The following is a 21,280-nucleotide window of genomic DNA, read 5'->3' as shown; positions in this document are numbered from 1 at the left end:
TTCTACTTAGAAAGACTTAAGAGTGCAACGAATGCTTGGTGGAGTAGTCAAACACGCACAAGGGAATAAAACATTGCCTCCTTTGCAGATCCTCCCATGAGTTGGACAGTATTGTCAGTTTATCGTGTATACTTCCACACTTTTCTTTATGTCTATAAAATGTATTAATTTTCAAAAATGGGAAAACATTTTTCTCCTTCCTATAGGCACTCTGTTTTGCCATGTGACTTTGTAGCTCATACCATTGAGAAGCTGGGAGTGGACAAAAGTGAGTGACATTGCAATAGCAAACATGGTAAAAAGCACTACCCTTGGGGATTGTCCTAAGCACCCTGCGAATTTTGTCACATCTGTAGTTATGCATTAGAGCATAACTACAAAATTGTAAAATAAAAGTAGTATATAAAGAAAGGATTTCTAAAGTCTTTAGTGTAATGAGATATGTCTTTTATCAGTGTTGGGTTACTTTAGGATTAATATGCAATAATACATCTCTTAGCTGAAACCAGTTTGGCTCAGTCGTAGAGTGTTGGTCTGCGGACTGAAAGGTCCCGGGTTCAATTCCGGTCAAGGGCATGTACCTTGGTTGCGGGCACATCCCCAGTAGGGGGTGTGCAAGAGACAGCTGGTCTATGTTTCTCTCTCATCGACGTTTCTAGCTCTCTATCTCTCTCATTCCTCTCTGTAAAATACCAATAAAATAGATATATTAAAAAATAATACATCTCTTAGTTTTCTATCTATGATGTGTGAATATATGCTTTATTTTTTAAGAAGGCATACATATCAGAAAGCATGACCTCTTTTCTTGAAAAAACAAACAAACATGGTCTTCAACCTTAATTGGGCCTTTATTGATGCTAAGCAATGAAATATTTAATCAGTCCTATTTTCTATTTCTAATGGTGACTATTTAAGAGCTTACCCACTCTCTTCAATCCTCTCACCTAAACACATTCTCCCAGTTTCAACAAAGTCTCTTTCTCACTTTCTAATGTGTCCTCAAAGTAGAATTCTATAGGTGGGTTTCTATAGATTTCTGTAGGTTTCTATAGAGCTTCATGCAACCCCACCTGCAAGCTCACCTGCATGTGCATATCTTTGTCATCTTCCTTTGGATCCCAGCAAAAGACCTGCTCCTCTTGGTGTTGTCAGGTTCCCCGTCCGCCTGTGTTCTCTGTCCTTCCATTCCTGTCTCTTCAGGGAACCTGTACCGTCAACTTTCCTTTTCTCTATATATTCAACTTTTCCTTCTCTTCTCTCCATGTTGTTTTCTTTTACTATTCTTTTTCTTTATGATTAGAGTTTTTAGAAACCTCATTGACAATACTTTCTTTACCCCAAAGTCATGAATATATATGAAATTGATTGTTTTTTCTAAATAGTTTCACATTTTTTTTTACAGATATTTAATTGCTTCAACACAGTTTATTGAAAACAGTATGTTTTTCCTCACTTGTAAATCAAGTGTTCACAAGTACATCTCTTAGCCCTTTAATTTTTCACTGCCCTGTTAGCTCTCTGATAACATCAAAGAGATTTACTGTTAGGGGAAGGAGGGAGAAGTTTTCTGGTTGTCCTCAATGTTCTGTGATTTATATAGCTCTTTTTCAAATTTGCTACATAAAAAATAATTTCCAGTCTCTATTGAAATTCTCAGTATTATTTTTTATCTCCCTGAAAATAACAAGCAGAATTATTCTAAAGTTGTATCTGGAACCCTTTGGGTCTATTTTTATATCTGTTGTTTCTACTGATTCTCATCTATGTTGCCTTGTCACCTCCATGTGTATGATTAATTCCTATTATCTGCTAGACTCTGTATTTGACAACTTCTATGTAAATAGTATTTGAGGCAGAATAATGTCATTATTCTTCAGAGAGGTTTGCAACCTGGATCCCACTAAAGTCCAGTATCAGACATTGATCTGATTTTAAGCTGGGTTGCATGCCTTATAAGGACATATCTGCTCCTATTTAACCCTCACTCCTAGAGTACTCCTCCAGGTCAGGTTGTTTACAGGTACTACTTCCTTGGGGATCCATGGACTTTTGAAAATCTATGCTCTTTCGAGATAAATAAAATTTTTCACAGCACAGCTTCAAAGAAAAAAAAATCTTCATATGAAAAATCCAACTATAAAGTAGATGAAAGTATTAGTAGTGCTGTGGTTGAAACTAGACAGTAGGGCCTGGAGTATAGAATTACATCTCCTTTGTCTTGTCTTGGCCTCTGTTGTTAAGGTCTCGGAAGGAGAAATGCACGCATGAGGCTAAAAGGGGTAAGGAATTATAAATTTATTGTTACATGTGCTAGCAGAAGGGCTGAGACCAAAATAGCAACAGTGGGGCAGCAGGATATTTATGTCTCTTGTAAAGGTCAGAGTAACTGATCAGACTAGGTGCAGGTGGGGCCAGGTGTAGGTGGTCCACTGGAGACTGGGTGAGGTAGTTTACTGGAAACTGAAAGCCATGTGTTAATCAGGAAACCTATAATGAGAATAACAGGAAAATGGCTGGGAGGGGCAAGAGCCCCAAGGGGACATAATGGAGCGCAAGAATGTTCCTAACAGAAGTTATGCCATCTAATTCTACCACTTGTTTCGCATCAGACTCATGCAGCATCAGTGTCATACCTTATGTGATTTAATATCACATAATATTATTAGTTGCAATTGAATCTCCCCCCTTTTCTCACCCTCTTTATTGTCATTTGTTCAACTGAAGTTTACTCCCAAGAACAGATGCAGTATCTAATAACTGGTCCACAGTTGGTCCTTAACATTCCATTCTATTCTTTATCCCTCAAGGTTACTTTATCTTTCTCCAATAATCCCTTGCCCTCTACTTTAGCAACACATATACATGCCTCATCTCTCTATTACTCTTCCAAATGAAAACATTAAATTTATGACTTAATGTTCTGATTATTGTTTCAGGTTAGATCTGCTATAATCTCCCTAAGAAATGACTCATTGATTAATTAATAAATGATGCCATTGATTAATTTCATTACAAATATATGATCCCTAATCTCAATTAACCTTGCTCAACAGTTTCTTTATACTTTTCCAGCAGCTTCTGTTCCCATTCCTCATAAAGAATGTAGCCAATTTCCTTTTCTCTGCTCAAAACCTCAACAGATGACCTAGGTTCTTATTTCATATGTCATATCTATATCTTCACCCATTTTTCTCCCCTCTGTCGAAGTGGAAGAAATATTTTTTTCTGAATTGGTAGGTTAATTCTTCTACCTATATTTTTTGTTCCATGTTCTGTATCCTCAGGGGTTCTATTTCATCATACAGTTTCATTCTTTGCCCTCTCTCTACGTAAGTGCCAAACACACAACCCACAGACATGTTTATTATTTCCTCTTTCTGAAAAAAACCCTATAGCATCCAACTTCTTCACTACCATTTTATATTATTTTCTACCCAACTTATTGAAAGAAGTCTTACTTTTCTCCTTTTACTTCTTTACCTATCATACCTCTGACCCTTCTCACCTGACTTTCTCAAAGGTCATGGGGGTGGGGGGAATTCCATTTCCCAAATCCATTGGCTTCTTGATATCCTTTCTTTGAATCTGGCTATGATATTTAACAATATTGTCCACTTATTGTTTCATAAAAGTATCTTCTTCAACTTTAAGGTAGAGTATATTTCTTTTCTTCCTATCTCCTCATTCACTCTTCTGATCATCTTTTTTTTTTCTTCTTTCTATTTCTCTCTTTGTGGTTTGTCAGAATTCAAACTTCTGTTTTCTTTTAGCACTTCACTCTTTCAGGCTGTTTCCAACAAGTCACTCTTCAGCTCTCACAAGCCCTCAAGCATGTCTTTCACTCTTGCCCTAGACTCCTCTTGAGCTACAGATCTGTTTCTAGCCGCTTCCTAGAAATTGCTACCCATTGTCCTGCTCCTGAAGACATACCTCAGGTCTAATGTAGGACTTACTATCTCTTCTCTGTTTCTCACCACCTCAATGAAAACTATTAATAAAAAGTCCTATTCCTCTTTCCCTTTTATGAATCTCCTCATTTTCTCCCTTATCTCAGTTGAAAACTGGAATCACCCTGACTCCAGCTCCTCCTTCACCCCACTGAATCAATTGGTTAAGTCCTCTCACTTCTATCTCCAAATAATCTTTTTACTTGCTGTGGCCTCCTTCTTCCTTTCTAACCTTCCTCATCAAGGCATCCGCAGTTCTTTCATAGACTTGTAGGGTAGACCCAAGGAGTCCTGGCTGTCTTCACTCTAAGGCTCTCTGACTCCTACCTCAACTTATACCTTTTTTCTATTGAATAATATGACCCTAATGATGCTCAGCTACTATGTGCTGGAAGGAACTGTTAACTGAACAAGAAGAATTATTCCTTTCTACTAATAAATGAATTACTAAAATGCAGGTAAAAGAATTACTAGAATAAAAGCATTACACTTGCTTTTATTAGGGTTATTACCTTTCAGAATATTGGGTCCTTGATCATGCAAACTTGGGAAGTTGACATGTAAATTGAGTAGAAAAGATGTACCTTAGTCAGTTTTGCTACTTATAAGAAGTTCTGATTGAAACACATTGCAAATAAATCAAAGAACTTGGGATGTTAAGTAGATGCTAATTATATAGATTCATTCATGGTTAGTGTCAGTGATGAAGAGCTCACAGTTGTGATTCTGATTTGTTGACTTTGGGGTAGAGCCCACATGGAGAAAGCAAAGCACTAAAGTGGTGGGCTTTTTAGAAAATAAACTTTTTCTAAAAGTTTATTTCCAGTGTCAAGAAAAACAAACCCCCAAGCTGAATGTTTAACAATGAGTGAATTAACTATGGAATCAGAATAAAATTCAGTATTTTTTATTTTTGATTCTCCATTGAATCAGATAACAGTCAGCATTCCATACTATTGCATCACCTTAGATTACAGCAAATTGGGCAAAGAACATAGTGAAAAGAGGGCTTTATTTCAATGGAGGAGATTTAATATCTAGACCTGGAACTGACTATATCAACTTGGTTATAGTTAATAATGTGTGTGTATATGTATCATATGATATACACTAATTTAATATATATTATTAAATTAGTGTATATCATATATATAATATAATATATATTATATATTATAATATATTATATATTATATTATAACATATAATAACATATATTATATATTATAATATAATATATAATATATAATATATAATATATAATATATAATATATAATATAATATATTATTGATACATTATATATATTATAATATATATAAATCTCAAATTAGTGTATGTGAAAGTAATTTAAAATGATTTCTAAAATAAAAAGTATTTTTACAATGCTTTGAATTTTGAACTGATCCTGTGGGATTATAATGTAGATAACTATTTTCATGAACTATTACCAGTATGCTGAGCTCAAAATCAGGTCATTTAGTTTCTCTTCTATTAAAATGAAATGTCATGATGAAAATGTGGTATAGCATTGACCTTACACAAGACTTGAATATACTGTCTTTGTGGTAAAATGAAGCAAACCTGTCATTTCAGAATGTACATTAGCCAGTTTTCTAGTCCAATGACTAATACTGTTATTAATTTATATATACCAGTGGCATTGTTAAACATATAGTCTTTGGATGTGTCAATGAAAAGATACAAAGAACAGTTGTAGCATTTCTGTAAAGTCAAATGTCGCAATATCAGTGTATAACACAAAGCTTTTTTATAATTTAATATTTTTTATGCTTCTCCTAATTATTGGGTGTTAACCAATGCAAATGGTAGGTTATTTTCTGAGTAAGCTTGGTTTTTATTAGGTATGGCAAATTATTGTTTTTTAATAGATAATATTTCATTACAAGATGACAAGCACTTTAGACAATACTAGATTGTATAAGAAAATTTAATCATACTCAAATCTTCCAAAGGTCATATAACAATATATAAATTTGGGTAATTAACACAAGTTCACTAATTCAGAGCTTAAATGAAGTCAGCCCAAACTCAGAATTGCTGGTTGTTGCAGTAATATTTGAAATGGAATTAAAAATTGATTTTTAGTTTTGTAAATGTAATATGTTGTACATAAATATTCTAATATGCTCCCCTTGAGGGCAAGGTGATGACTGCCTTTTGGCACAACTGTGATATTATGCTAGCAGTAGTAACTAGTTTGAGCCTGGGAATGTATAATGAGTTAATACTTTTATGGACTGATGTAATTATTTTAGTGAGCCTTTAATACTTTTAATGAACTTTCTGATGATCTCTTCATATATTCCTAAGAACTGAGAGTTAAGGGTAGGTCAAAGTATAGAACCCTCTAAAAGGAAAAGCATTCTCTCTTGGCCATTGTTAAATGATCGTATTGTTTCCCTGTGGGAAAGGTTTTAAGTTCACTTGTGTGGTTTTTATAAGAACCCTTGATGATCATTACCTTCCTTCCCTGATTCCTTAAATTTAAATACCTTAGTCTCCAGGAAGGGAAAGTTTATTTATTAAAACTGAAATGGAGAGTAAGAAATTTAGTTACAGCAAACAAGTCTTTTGGTGGAGAAGAATCTGGAGGGAAATTAACTACTAATTTTTGGGCTAGTCATGTCTTAACTCTTTTAACAAAACTATGGAATTCCGTGATTGCTCTTCATAAGTTTTTACCAGCCCAATAACATGTCTTCAGTCAGCCTCGGCAGTCTGCATTTTCTTCTTCTTAAATACCACTCCAATTTAAGTCTTTCCAGAGGAACTATTGGTTATATATCCCAGTGCTTCCTTGAAGTTTATTCCTTTTCTTTCTGAAACATGGAATAGATGATGAGTGAGACAATAAAGTGTCATTCAGTCTCCATGAACTGGAAGTAGGGTTTTTTTTTTGTTTTGTTTTTTTGTTTTTTTCACATCCTCACTGTGACCCACACTAAAAGTAGTGTTCTTCCAATCCTGCGAGTTTTAGAGCTGAAAGGTCAACCTAGGATTTCAGATCATCCCTGAAACCACTTTTCTGAGGGAAGTGGATCAAGGTAAGGTGGATTTCTGCTCCCCTGAATGGAATTGGTAATCACAGTGTTTATAAGTAATGCAAAATTAGTTCAAGTTGAAATTCACTGACATGTGTACCTGGTTATTTATCTACATGGCTGAACTACATAGTCTGCTGTCTGAATTACCCAAGATAAAGCACTGATTGTTTATTGTACAATAGTATCATTTAGGGGTGTTTTGAATCAAAGAATTTGTGATTGATTCTTAAAGAACACCAAAATTTGAGTCCTTTGAGGAGATTTTCCTGATGGTTGGTAAAAACTAGTTATCTTTCTAAAATTGTAGGATGTTTTTCTACTTCCTAAAGGGCTTGGCATATGCTGTTCCTTTGTCAAAAAATGCTGCATTTCACATCCATTACCCAACTCACTTTTCTTTCCTTTTTAGTCCTCATCCTAGGATATGTTTATATATTTGAGAGAGAAAAGAGAGAGAGAAAGAGAGACAGACACATCGATGTGTGAAGAGAAACCGAATAGTGTTGGGGATCCAATCCACAAACTAGGTATGTGCCCTGAGCAACCTTTTGGTGTACAGGATAATGCTCCAACCAGCTGAGCCTTCCAGCCATCACACTTTTCTGACACTTAGATTCTGTTTATAGTCTCCTACCTCAGCGATGCTAACACAAGACCCCTCAGCCTGAGTCTGCATTCTTGTTATATGCTTTCCTAGATTTTTACAAACATTTAAGGCACTTACTATAAGTTACACTTTTTTTGTACATGTAATTAGTTTTTAATGTGTCTCACCCATGAAACTTTAAACTCTATCTGATTCGCTAACAGCAAACAGTTCTAGTTGTCTAGTATAGTAATTTGCGTATATTGCAAATATCCAGTGCATGTTTGCAACTCAAACATAAGAACAAGTGCAGGGATGGAATACTTTCCCCCAGAAATTAATCTGTACTTTCCTAATTGTAAACTATATATATATATATATATATATATATATATATATATATATATATATATATATATTAGTGAATTTCCTCCAGATCTCCCTATATTCCAGTAGAGATTTATTCTAATCCTTGAAAATCATACTTCAAGTGTTTCTATGACTTATTGCCAAACTCAGTAGAGCTTAAATCACACTTTAATATAGCTTGCCACAGAGTGAACTACTATCAACATTCTTTTGAATGTTGGCCTCTTTTGTATGTTGGTCTGCAATTGACTTCTCCATTTCTGGTTGCCTTACATCTATTCATGTTAGATACTATCTTAGGTTGGATTTCTCACATCTTGCTCAGAGATTGAGGAACTTAGGATAGAGGAAGAGATAGAGTTAAGCAAGAGTACAAATTTAGGCAAAGTCCCCTAGAGAGTCTGATCCTAAGGAAACTCTGAAATATGAGCTGTGCAAGGGAGGGAGGGGCTGTCATGCTCCTGCACTGGTCAGTCATTGGCTAATAGTACAGGTGGGAGGGTACAGTAAACTTCCCAGGACTTCTTTGGCTTTCTACCCTTGCAGATAAAAATGGCTCGAGTAGTTAGAAGAGTATCAGTGGCAAATCTCATTCGTGGGCAGTAGAAGAAAAAGCACACAGAAGCTGGTGAGGATGTACAGAAATGAGAAAAGATGGGAGGGAATTTGGGAAGAGTTCTGACAATGTTTGTTACAGAGGCTCAACCCCACATCAAGATAGAAATCATTTCTGTGCTTGATTGAGTTTTCTACACTTTTGGATCCAACTACCATCTATTCACAAAAGACATCCAAGGCTACTTGTCCATCCCTGAACATTATAGATTCCAACATCTTTTCAAATATAAGCTGGAGGTCCCTAGCAGATGATCACCAAAAGTGAGAAATGTGGAATAAAAAAGAAAAATCAGAAAGAAGATCAAGCATCAAAAACAGTGAACTCAATCAAATGGCCTAACTCTGCCTCATGTCTTTTGCCTCACCCTGTCTACCTCATTAGATACCTGCAAAGCTATCAAGCAATCTGACTGGCCTGAGAGGAAAAGCTATTTGGGTTTTGAGAAAGAGGCTGACAAATTCTGGAGTACTTCATGTGCTTGTTGTATCTGGTTAGCTGGATTATCTCATTAGAATTTTATATTCTGCAAAGAGAAAAAGCACACAGACAACATTATGGCATTTAACCAGCAATACAAAACAGTCCAAAGCCGAGGAAATAAAGACATTAAAGGAATCTTGCTGGGAAATGTCAAGTATCTGTGTGCTGATAGGCTGTAGCTTTCTAGAAAGATAATTAATTAGCAAAAGTGTTGGGCCAGATCTAAACAAAGGAATTGAAAACCCTGATATTTATCTTGGTTGTTGTATCTTAATAACCATACAATAAAATTGTGTTTTGTTAATTTACATTGATTAAGACATAAATTGGAAGTAAGGGAAGTTCTAAAACAATGTCATGACATTTTTACAAGGGTTTTTTACATGTCAAGGCCTATAGGTAGATAGTGATGGATGGTGGCAAATTCAGCAATAGTAGGTCACTAGGACATGCTGAGAGATGGCATCTCCAGTGACGTTGACTCGATATTATGGAAAAATCTCTATAGTTGAGCACTCTTGGATCCTCAGGGTTCTGTTAGCAAGCTAGCAAGCTAGCTTCTCCCACAGTTCTAAGGCTCAAATGAAATACAACATGCCCGCTAAGTGTGTTGAGTTCCCCATCTTAGCTCTTAAGTCCCTGCTGACCTTCTAAGAGCCCCACACCAGCAGTGCCCAGCCATTGGAAAGAGCCAGTGTTGATTGTGTCCTCTGCCTTCGGGAGACAGTATCTGCTGTGTCAAAGTTCCTTTATCTGTTATCAGTGTTCAGAAATTGTCATTTCATTTCCTACCTCCAAGGCCTAATAATCACCTTAAAAAATTCTCCCTTTGTGTGTTCACCACACATCCTATTCTCAAATGTGGGCCTGAAAGCTTGCTGAGAACCTGCCTCCAGTGTGCTCTCTTGACTTTCACTGGAAAAACTCTGAAAGCAGCTGGCCACACTGAAAATTAGCAAAACTGTTAGTTCAAGCCAGAGATGGTTTCTCATAAAAATCATTTGTTCTGACTTGATCAAGTGGATTTAGAAGGGCTAAGACACAAGTCCAGACTTGATTATTTTAATGCATAATAGGTCCAAAGCACATATTCAAAGAAAAGGATAAATGTGAAATAAAAGTGAGGATGTGCCCTTCTGGCCCTTGGAGATTACAGGAAATAACTAGCCATGACATCTGCCCCAGGAGCCTAGAGGGATATTCACACCACCCACAATTGCATGCACATACCAAAGCTACAGGCAAGGTTGCATAGTTTGTGCCAGAATCTCAAATGCAACACCCCCCACCCTGCACTTCCTTGGAATCTCCCTCTCATCAATCTTGGACCTTATTTTACTCATATCCTGTGTTTAAAAAAAAATTTATTTAAGAGGGCAAAGGATAGAACCTTTCTTTACCTCACTCTTTTCATATTTTCCTGGGTGGCTTAAGTTCTCATTCAACCTCAGAGAGAATGTTTATTCCAAAGAGGGATAGAATGGCCTCAGAATATCCTACCTGTTAATGTGCAAAGGCTAATGCAGCTGAGCAACTGGCCAGGGTACAACTCTAGCTTTCACTGGGAAAACACCACATGGGGTGTCTTCCACTCAGCCCAGAGAGGGGTGCTGGGCAGCTGGGCTGAGTCTTCATGCTCCTACTTGTCACCCCAGCTTACCACTGGCTTGGAGAAGCTGCTGCCACTGAGAAGGCTCACAGAGCACTCCTCTTGTTGTTTTTATTACTTTGGTATGAAGACTAACCAAACTGTCTACCTAACAGAGGCCACAGATTGTCAGTTTTTTCCTTGATACTGTAAATTTAAAATCACTCTGTTAATTCTAATATGATTGTTTCATATCACAGACTTGTTGCTGTTGATTCTCAAATGGGCGTCTATCTATCCAACTGTATCATAGTTACCTTCATCCAAGATGGGGATTGCCATGTTCTGCCATGGAGACCCAGATGAGGCTCTGAGACTTTCAACCCAAATAAAAATGGACCAATTAATGGCTAATACTTTTCCCACCTGTTTCCTGAGGCACACCTTTGTTTCTCCTCCCTTTTGCCCTTATATCTTATACTTAATCATTTTATTCATTTTTTGGCATTGTCTATGCTGTTCTTCATGCCCCTCCTCAAGTATTGTTATTTTAAGAAAAAAAAAATATATATATAACAATACTTTTAAAAATTAAAAGTCACAGTAAAAGATGTATCATTTTATAAGCTGCTAGTTTAAAATACCCTATTAGAGAGAATTCTCCAGGACATCTGGCTCAGATTTTACTCCCTTGTAACTATGACCCAGCATTGAGAACAGGTATGTCAAATGTGTTTTTGCTGTCCTTAATCTTACATAAAAAAATAAACTTGCTTTGAATTATTATTTAATAAGTATAAAAGCAGACCCGCTGGCTCTGGCCTTAAACCAAGTAACTACAGGCATCACTTACAAAGAATTACCATCTAGTTCCTAAAACCTTGAAAATCTCCTGGAGCTTCACTGAGGTCTGGAAGGCAGTAGCAAAAAACTTCCATGCATGACATCATATACAAACTCTCTAAAATATTCTTTGATCGTCTCTTCCTATCCCTCAAATTTCACTGACGGTGGTTATTTTTAAAAATAAAAACTTATTTCCTAATCCCCTTCTCTCTGGCGACTTCAGAGCAATAACATTTCCCAAGCAATTTCTGCTTGCCAGGCTGACCCAGCAGCCCCTTCACTCCTTTCAAGAAGCCTGTTTCAAAAGAGGGAGCTCCCACCACCCCCAGTTTCTCCAGATGGGGAGTTCTTGCCATACCCCTAGCAAATAAAGCCTTTCATCACTTTAAAATTCTACTGCTGCTGTCCCAGCCCGCTTCTCAGGGCTGATGAATAAACAGCTGAAGTTCCACCTCACAGGTGAGAAGTTAAGGAGAAAGAGCTCCTGGGAACCATCAAAGAAAGGAGGAATTTTATGCACACACCTTCTCATGCTCCTTCCTTACCAAAAGCATCACAGGGTTTTCAGAGGTGATGTTTTAACGGATTACTTATATAGAAATTATCCTGATAACATAAAGCCTTGCTTCTATAGGCTGCCCACTGAGGTGAAGCCATAGCCTTAGAACATAACATTCTACTTACTACTGACTTTCTTTTTCTAACTCATTGATGAATTTCTTGCTTATCATCACTTCCTTTATGCAAAAAACGATATGTGGATGTGCTAACATTTATGCATAGCCTATTTGGAAATTCCTAGTGGAGTCCTCTGAATTTTAAATCAAAGAGGTAATTCGTGAGATCATTTGAACCCTTAGACATTTAATGAACTGACTTATTTTCTGGTCAGAAGTTTATAATTAAAGAGAAATAAGTTATAGAAGAGAGCCAACCTGTGAGATTTTTGGTTGTTTGTTTTTAGTTGGTATTATTTTCTTTTTTAATCTATCATATCCAAGCAGGAAAGTGGGGGGGGGGGGAATATTTTCTTCAAACACTTCTTTAGATGAGGGTTTTCTACTGCAGAGCTGAAAAAATAGGGGCTAGTGAGGAGTTGGGCTGGAGAAGATAGGTTTATTTAAATAGGGAGCTCAGTTCTTCCTGGCTTTCTACACAAATAGCTCACTCACCCCTGCCCCATGAAAGTGACTTCATTATAGGAAAGGCCTTCCATGATGTCACACTAAGGTTATTAGTCAAAGCAATGACAAGGAATGGTTTATTACTGCAGAATAAAACAACAACAAAAAAAAACAAAAAAAAAAAAGGGGACCTCTGAGAGTAAACTTGGCTGTTCTCCCAGACTTTTTGTTTATTCCCCAGATTGGGGGGAGGAAGCATCTATTTCTGTAGCCCCATCAAGGAAGTGAGAATCAGGCTTTACTCTAAATATTGCAGTTCTTAGCTAGGTTTAAAAATAGAATCATAGGAATTGAAAGGACTTCCAGAGGTGGTTTTTTTTTTCTTCTTCCAAACATTCCCCTAGTTCACAGGGGTCCTTCCCAAACCCTTCATCAAGCATATCCTGTTTGCCTCATTGTGAGGAAGAGACATCCCACAGTCTAGTTCCCAGACCACACTGTCCAGTTCAGGAAACTGCTCCTCAGCCAATACAAGTGCATTTAGTCCAAGTCTGCGCTTTCTCTCAGTAGCACAATGTAAGAGTTAATGAATTAATCTTAAATAATAAAATCTTAACATATGCAGAGACCTTCTAATGTCATCTAAAATACTGGTTGCCAACCAAAATTACATTTCAGAATGGTAAAATATGGTTTTCTGTCATTGGCTCTAATCACATAGGGATAAAAAGGCTTTGTAGGAGAGAGCAAGAGATGATAAAAAACAAACAAACAAACAGAAAACAACCTTACCAAGAGAACAGAGAATAAAGTTTTAGACTACTGGTTCACCTACACCAGGTTGAGTCCTAGTGCCTAGAGAGCTGCCATCCGATCATTTGGGCAGCTTGTTAAAAGTGCACAATACAAGGCTCCCCTTCTATCCTAGATTCTCATCCAGTAGGACTGTATTGCTAAAGTGCTTCCCTAGTTTCAGAATCTGTTCTAAACCAGCCCCAGTGTCTTAGTCAATGTGGAAAGCTCCCTGCATATCCAGCCCAGCTCTGCTTGAATGCGAATTGATGGGAAGGCTGTGGGCTAGAGCGATCCATTCCCCAATGAAACAACCTCTTTTATCAAGCAATTTTAATTATTGCAAAATTCCACTAATTGTGAGGATGAAATCTACCTCTTCTTGATTCCTACTCATTGGTTTCAGTTCTACCTTCAGAACATCCACAGCAAATCTAAGTCTCTAACAGATGAACTATTCTACTATTTCTTGATTAGATGTCCTGTTTCCTCTCTCCTTCCTAGAACAAAGCAGAGCAAAACAAATCATGATTCTCTGAAATCCAGAAAAGGGGCCTGGAGCACTCAACAGGATTTTTAAGCCCCATGCCTTGGCCTATGCCTCAATAAAATAGCCAACTTATAGCTCATTTTGAACTAAAACTTCCTTACTCAGAATGCCTTCCCTTTCTCAAGATCTTCTGGGAAGCCTCAGATGTGTGCCCCTTCCCCTTCTATGCTGTCATTTGCTACTTGTCAAACCTCTCGTGTAAAATCAAAAGGGAACTTCCTTCAAGAGCTTTTGTGGCTGTTAATGATGTAAAATCAACATCACTCCTACTGAGCCCTTATAAGAAACTCAGGGGGAATCTCCAGATAAGGACACTGCTTAGGATGAGAGTTGAAGAAGATGAGGGTCCCTTTACAGAGACAGCCTTGTTTCATAATTCCAAAATCTAGACTGTGCTTTTCTAGGTTAATTCCCACATTAACAAATATCTAATCTCTTATCAAGGGATGCTCTCAGGTGATCAACCATCTGAAACAACAAAAGTAAAAATCTTGACTAAAGTAATATGTATCTAATTTAGTGCTTGAAGAATTCTGGTTGAACAGAAACAGTCTTGCCCCTTCACCTTTTAGTGTTTCCAAGATTTTTCTCAAAATGGTTTACATGAGAAATCTCCAGTCTTACTGTGAGGTGGTGTGAATTGCTTTTATTTTCTTAATTTCCTCCAAGCAGGGTGACTTCCAGGGAATACTGACAGTAAAATCCCCAAGCTGAGCATCATTGGAAAGGGGCATCATTGAAGCAATTACTTTCTAGCCTTGAGACTGAACGTTGACCTATTTTTTAGTTAGAAGGGAGGATGGGAAATTTTAAAAGATTATCCAAAGCTCACTCGTGGCATTCCTGGCCTTGGCTAAATGTGGCTGGGCCCCTATCTCCTGGACAAGTAAGTTCACTGGAAGCATCATGTCATTCCTGGGCTGGAGATTGGCATGTAACATTCCTCTACTCCTGCATGGCCTAAAAAAAATCCTGAGATGCATGAAAAATTCTGGTATTTTCTCATTGGCAAGTGCTCTCCTGTAAGCTACGTTCTTCCCAAGGAGTCCTATTTTTCTTGGATGAGTTCAACATTCTTTCAGTCATGTTTTGTAGATGAGTCACAGAGACCCATGGCAGCAGAGGAGAGCTGCAGAACTAAAGATGAGTATGTGGATTGAACACTCAGCTTTACATCTTATAATGTGACAAAATGGGCTCAGGGCACATTCCAGCAAAAGGCATTTCCATATTCTATTATGGGCAATTTTCCACCATCTCCACTCAGAAAAATGAAATGGAGCTTGGGTCTTTCCCTTTTAGTTATTCCTGGTCTCTGTCCTTTAAAGCGACTTCCAAAAACGTTTTTTCATATTTAAGTGATGATGCCTGGTAAATTACACTTTAAAGTTGACTCAAAAGGACTACATATAATCTGGAAAATGATGTACAGAGAGCTGATAATTCTGAGATAATGAGTAATTTTTTGGTGGATTTTGGTGGATCAATCTAATTTATCTCACCTCAACCAGTCTCACTAGTTAATTTCAGAACACAATCAAACCTTACCATACATCTTCACTTCACTTTCTTTCTTTCTTTTTTTTTTTTTTAAGCTCATTCTATTAAGGGAATAAGAGCAACCAGAAAAGAACCTCCTCATCCTTCCACATCACATGTCCAGGCTCCCTAGCCTGTACCCAGGGGTTCTGCCTCTTTTCCTATTGAAATGGATACATTCTGTATGCCCTTATGTGGGCAAAGCAGAGAACTGGTCAGAGATAGATGCTGAATATCCTGTTCATCTGGGTGTACGTGGGCGACCTCGGGGAAGGCCTATAATACCAGCCACTTCATTCACTGAACATATGCTTCATGATTGCATTCTCTTTGGATTGACAGCAGCATGCTAAAGTCATGCAGAAGTGATTAGGGTTACAAATGCCTTGGATCATAAACTGTGATAACCACAGAACATTCCTGAATCAGGAGTGTTTCGGCCTTAGTTTCATATTGTTTTTCCATCCTGCTTGCCAGTAGCAAGTTAAAATAAATCAGAAGGGACCTAGATAGATTAGATCATCTCATACTTTGGGATGACTACTGAAAAAGACAAACCTTACTGGATGCCCTGCAGGTTAGAAAGTCAGTACTTGCTGGAACAAGAGGAGCTGGGAATTCCCGAGGTCTTGGTAGAATACATTGGGCCATCTGGAGGCTGCGCAAGTGGGGCAGCGACGCCGGCGGCTGCGCCGCGGAACTGGCGTAGGCGGCCTTGGAGAATCGCGGGCTGCTCCGCTCCCGGGCTGGTCGCGGAGGGGGAGGGGATGTCGGTCAGTGCGAGATCCGCTGCTGCTGAGGAGAGGAGCGTCAACAGCAGCACCATGGTAGCTCAACAGAAGAACCTTGAAGGCTATGTGGGATTTGCCAATCTACCAAATCAAGTATACAGGAAATCAGTGAAGAGAGGGTTTGAATTCACACTTATGGTTGTGGGTGAATCTGGATTGGGAAAGTCAACGTTAATCAACTCATTATTCCTCACAGATCTGTATTCTCCAGAGTATCCAGGTCCTTCCCATAGAATAAAAAAGACTGTACAGGTGGAACAATCTAAAGTTTTAATCAAAGAAGGTGGGGTTCAGTTGCTGCTCACAATAGTTGACACCCCAGGATTTGGAGATGCAGTGGATAATAGTAATTGTTGGCAGCCTATTATCGACTACATTGATAGTAAATTTGAGGACTACCTAAATGCAGAATCTCGAGTGAACAGACATCAGATGCCTGATAGCAGGGTGCAGTGTTGTTTATACTTCATTGCTCCTTCAGGACATGGACTTAAACCATTGGATATTGAGTTTATGAAGCGTTTGCATGAGAAAGTGAACATCATCCCACTTATTGCCAAAGCAGACACACTCACACCAGAGGAGTGCCAACAGTTTAAAAAACAGATAATGAAAGAAATCCAAGAACATAAAATTAAAATATATGAATTTCCAGAGACAGATGATGAAGAAGAAAATAAGCTTGTTAAAAAGATAAAGGACCGTTTACCTCTTGCTGTGGTAGGTAGTAATACTATCATTGAAGTTAATGGCAAAAGGGTCAGAGGAAGGCAGTATCCTTGGGGTGTTGCTGAAGTTGAAAATGGTGAACATTGTGATTTCACAATTCTAAGAAATATGTTGATAAGAACACAAATGCAGGACTTGAAAGATGTCACTAATAATGTACACTATGAGAACTACCGGAGCAGAAAATTGGCAGCTGTGACTTATAATGGAGTTGATAATAACAAGTATAAAGGGCAGCTTACTAAGAGCCCTCTGGCACAAATGGAAGAAGAAAGAAGGGAGCATGTAGCTAAGATGAAGAAGATGGAGATGGAGATGGAACAGGTGTGTGAGATGAAGGTCAAAGAAAAAGTTCAGAAACTGAAGGACTCTGAAGCTGAGCTCCAAAGGCGCCATGAGCAAATGAAAAAGAATTTGGAAGCACAGCACAAAGAATTAGAGGAAAAACGCCATCAGTTTGAAGATGACAAAGCCAACTGGGAAGCCCAGCAACGTATTTTAGAACAACAGAACTCTTCAAGAACCTTGGAAAAGAACAAGAAGAAAGGGAAGATCTTTTAAACCCTCTATTGACCACCAGTTACGTTTTAGTTGCCAATATGCCAGCTTGGACATCAGTGTTTGTTGGATCCGTTTGACCAATTTGCACCAGTTTTATCCTTAATGATGGATTTAACAGCATGACAAAAATTATTATTATTTTTTGTTCTTGATGGAGATTAAGATGCCTTGAATTGTCTAGGGTATTGTTGTGTACTTAGAAACTAACAGCTCTAAGTACCTTTCCTACATTTTCTTTTTTTAAATGGATGTCTTCAATTTAATGCAAGAAAACATTTTACTATTGTACAATCATGTTCTGGTGGTTTGACTGTTTACAGGATATTCCAAAATAAAAGGACTCTGAAATGTTTTCACTGAGGATAAATTGCCATAATATGATGCAAACTATGCTTCTCTATAATAATTATAATACAAAGGTTCCATCCAATGCAACATATACAATAATGTAATTTAGTCTAACACAGTTGACCCTATTTTTGACACTTCCATTGTTTAAAAATACACATGGAAAAAAAAACCTATATGCTTACAATGCACCTAGAGCTTTTTTACAACAGCCTTTTTTTGTTTGTTTGTTTATTTGTTTTGGATTCTTTAAATATATATTATTCTCATTTAGTGCCCTCTTTAGCCAGAGTCTCATTACTTCTTCATTTTTGTAACAACATTTAATTTAGGTATTTTCCATATATTGGCCCTGCTAAAATAGAATATAGCATCTTTCATATGGTAGGAACCAACAAGGAAACTTTCCTTTAATTCCCTTTTTACATTTTATGGTAAGTAGCAAGGGGAAATGCATTTATAGATCATTTCTAGGCAAAATTGTGGAGCTAACGACCAACTTCTTTCTACCCATGAGCAGCCTCTTTATTTTACTAGAAATGGAAATCATGGCCTCTTGAAAAGAAAAAAAGTCACCATTCTGCGTTTAGCTGTATTCATATATTGCATTTCTGTATTTTTTTTGTTTGTATTGTAAAAAATTCACATAATAAACAATGTTGTGATGTAAAAAAAAAAAATACATTGGGCCATTTGGAGCTACAGTTCTTGTGTTTGCAGAGTCCCATTTCACCCTGTGATAAAGTGTGGATACTGTTTAGAAGGAAAAGAAAAAAGATAATCAGAATAATGAGCACCCAAAGAAGGGAGACTTGAGAGTTAGCTTCTGGACTGGACCTGGAAAGAAATAGGAGATTTTCAGAAGCTGCTCTTAGCTGCTCCTATTTGCTCTTGGAAAGCTCTTTCTCAACTCCTGTAGGAGAGCTTTCTGATAACAAGCCATTAAATCAAGTCAAAACCTAAAATGCAGTTTATAAAGTAAGCCCTTCATCCCATCTGGAAAAACATCTAGGAAGAGAGAATTCTTGCCTTCATTGGTAGCTCTCCTGAAAACATTAGAAGCCTGTGAGGTCTCACATTGAGCAGCATAATTTTCCCCTAGTCATTGGATAGCCTCATGTAATATCAGGCAGGGGATTCAGGACAATACTAAAATCCATATCTTCTAAATGGGAGTCAACTCAGATAGAGCTACCAAGACACGAATACTATCTTAGTTGGGCACAGACCTGCAACAAAGGGAGTATCAGTGGTGGTGTACAGTGAAGTTGTCAAGACGTTTGCTGTTGAGTGTATTATCCCTGGAACTTACATTTGAGAGAGGCATTGATAAATTGAAGCAAAGGGAAATGACCAGAATGACCAGGCACTTGGAAATCATTTATAAAGGAAATAAGTGAGGACAGTGAGAAAGCTTGACCCCAAAACAGAAAAAGGAAGGAGTGGTGTCATTCCATGTCTAAAGGAATGCTGAGTAAGAAAGGGAACAGACTCATTTTGTGTTGGGTTATTGGGCAGATAAACAGCAGAAGTTTTAGAGAGCCAGATTTAAACACATGATTTGAAAGAATTCTCTCACAATTCAAACTTTTCAATTGTGGAAAAGGTCATATGAGATAATGGGCTGGAAATGGTCAAGGAAATGTTGTCATGGCTGTTATAGGGAGTTGGGCCTTGGTAACAGGTGACTTTTGTGGTTCTCTCAAATTCTGAAAAATTTTTCTCAAACCACTTAACTCTTTTTTTTTTTTTAAATGAAAGTTGCACTTAGAAGTTTTGTTTGTTTTTCTTCTTTACTTGAAAATGATATGCCCACCTGTGAGTAAGTAAATTCACGTGCTCATTGGGTTTACTTACTAGAGATAAGAATGTGGATTGCAAAAATAGCCTTCTGCCATGACATTTTTGGAGGGGGGTTCTGAATTGGAATTGTGCTCTCATACTGCATCCCAGATCCCAGCAACTTCACTATGGGCTAAAATTATATCTGAATCTCTGGCCATGAGACACAAGAACCAGTCTTTAAAAAAAAAAACAACAAAAAAAAACTTCTCAATTGGTTCCACTGAACAGACACAGTTGAGAACTACTAGACAAGAGGAAATAAAAAGATGCCCCTACCACATGGAAATCAAGATCACATGCAATTTGAGTCCATACAATTATCCTACAACCACCAAGTCCCCAGCCCTGCCACCAGTTCCCAGCAGAGGGAGGAACTGCCATTTCCTATATTCATTCTTTTAGCTGTCAATTTCTCTTGACATTTCCCTCCATTTAAGATGCCTTTGAAGTTCACATTAACTTTGTTTTATCTTTATATAATGACTACAGGCCCAGTGCATGAAAACTCATGCACTCAAGGAGGTGGGGTCCTTAGCCCAGCCTGCACCGTCTCACAAAGCTGATGCTTTTGCTCAATGAGAAAAGGTATTTTTCTGCTAAGGTGTTGGCAAGCATGCCCTGAGAAAAGAGTATAACCAAATAAACCTTTGTGCCCCAGTATTCTATACTGAAAGTATGTCTAGACTTCATGCTTACTTTTTTCTAACTGATGCAGATTTTGTAACATATAAACATTCTGTGAACCCTCATGAGGGGGTTAACTTGTGATTAAAAAGTGTTTATTCACCTTGCTGTCAAAAGTATAATAAATAATGGCCCTGGCCATGCAGCTTGGTTTCTTGGGCATCATCTCATGCACCAAAAGGTTGCTGGTTGTATTCCCAGTTGGGACACATGCCTGGGTTGTGGGCTCAATCCCAAGTACGGGGCATGCAGGAGGCAATTGATTAATATTGCTCTTTCACATTGATGTTTCTCTCTTCTCTCTCTCTCTCTCTCTCTCTCTCTCTCTCTCTCACTCACTCAAAATTAATAAACTATTTTTTAAAAGCATAATAAACAAGGACCCACAACAACAACAAAAGTTCTATATAATAAAAGGCCAGAGGCATGACAACCAGAACGACCAGAGACCAGACCACTACTTTTCAGGACTGGCCCCATCCCCAAGCAAGCAGTCAGGGGCAATCAGGCAGGCAGGTAGAGTGGTTAGGGGTGATCAGGTAGGCAGGCCAGTGGTTAAGGGCGATCAGATAGTCAGCCAGCCCCTTGCACAGTTGGCCCCACCCCCAGCAAAGAAAGAGAGGGTGGCCCAGGCCAGCTAAACCATTGCACTCCAGCCTGTCATCTGCATAGGGAGGCCACCAATGGCAGAGGCAGGGAGGGTGCAATGCTGCACAGATGGCAAGCAATGGCAGCGGCGAGGGTGGGGCCAGTTGCCTGCAGCCAGAGGAAGGAAAGTCCTAATAGGCCCTGATTTCAGGCCAGGCCTAGGA

At 38.0% G+C, this 21,280-nt stretch overlaps 1 protein-coding gene and 1 long non-coding RNA gene across 2 annotated transcripts; one reads left to right on the top strand and one right to left on the bottom strand.

Annotated features, from left to right (window-relative positions):
* Positions 1 to 13,744: 13,744 nt before the first annotated feature.
* Positions 13,745 to 16,167, bottom strand: LOC123652560. The gene is made up of 2 exons (XR_006741965.1): positions 16,069 to 16,167; positions 13,745 to 13,921 (listed from the first exon to the last, which is right to left on the bottom strand). It is a non-coding gene; the product is annotated as an uncharacterized LOC123652560 (long non-coding RNA).
* A 42-nt stretch (positions 16,168 to 16,209) lies between these two features.
* LOC118721448 (septin-7-like) lies at positions 16,210 to 18,619 on the top strand. The gene has a single exon (XM_036442441.2). It carries the CDS (start codon positions 16,278 to 16,280, stop codon positions 17,589 to 17,591), a length of 1,314 nt encoding a protein of 437 aa, XP_036298334.1. The 5' UTR covers positions 16,210 to 16,277; the 3' UTR covers positions 17,592 to 18,619.
* Positions 18,620 to 21,280: the final 2,661 nt, after the last annotated feature.

The sequence above is a fragment of the Pipistrellus kuhlii genome, unplaced genomic scaffold, assembly GCF_014108245.1.
Source record: "Pipistrellus kuhlii isolate mPipKuh1 unplaced genomic scaffold, mPipKuh1.p scaffold_m20_p_18, whole genome shotgun sequence".
NCBI classification, from domain to species: Eukaryota; Metazoa; Chordata; class Mammalia; order Chiroptera; family Vespertilionidae; genus Pipistrellus; species Pipistrellus kuhlii.
Note: the sequence above shows the minus strand (reverse complement) of the source record. Positions and strands in the feature narration are given on the sequence as shown.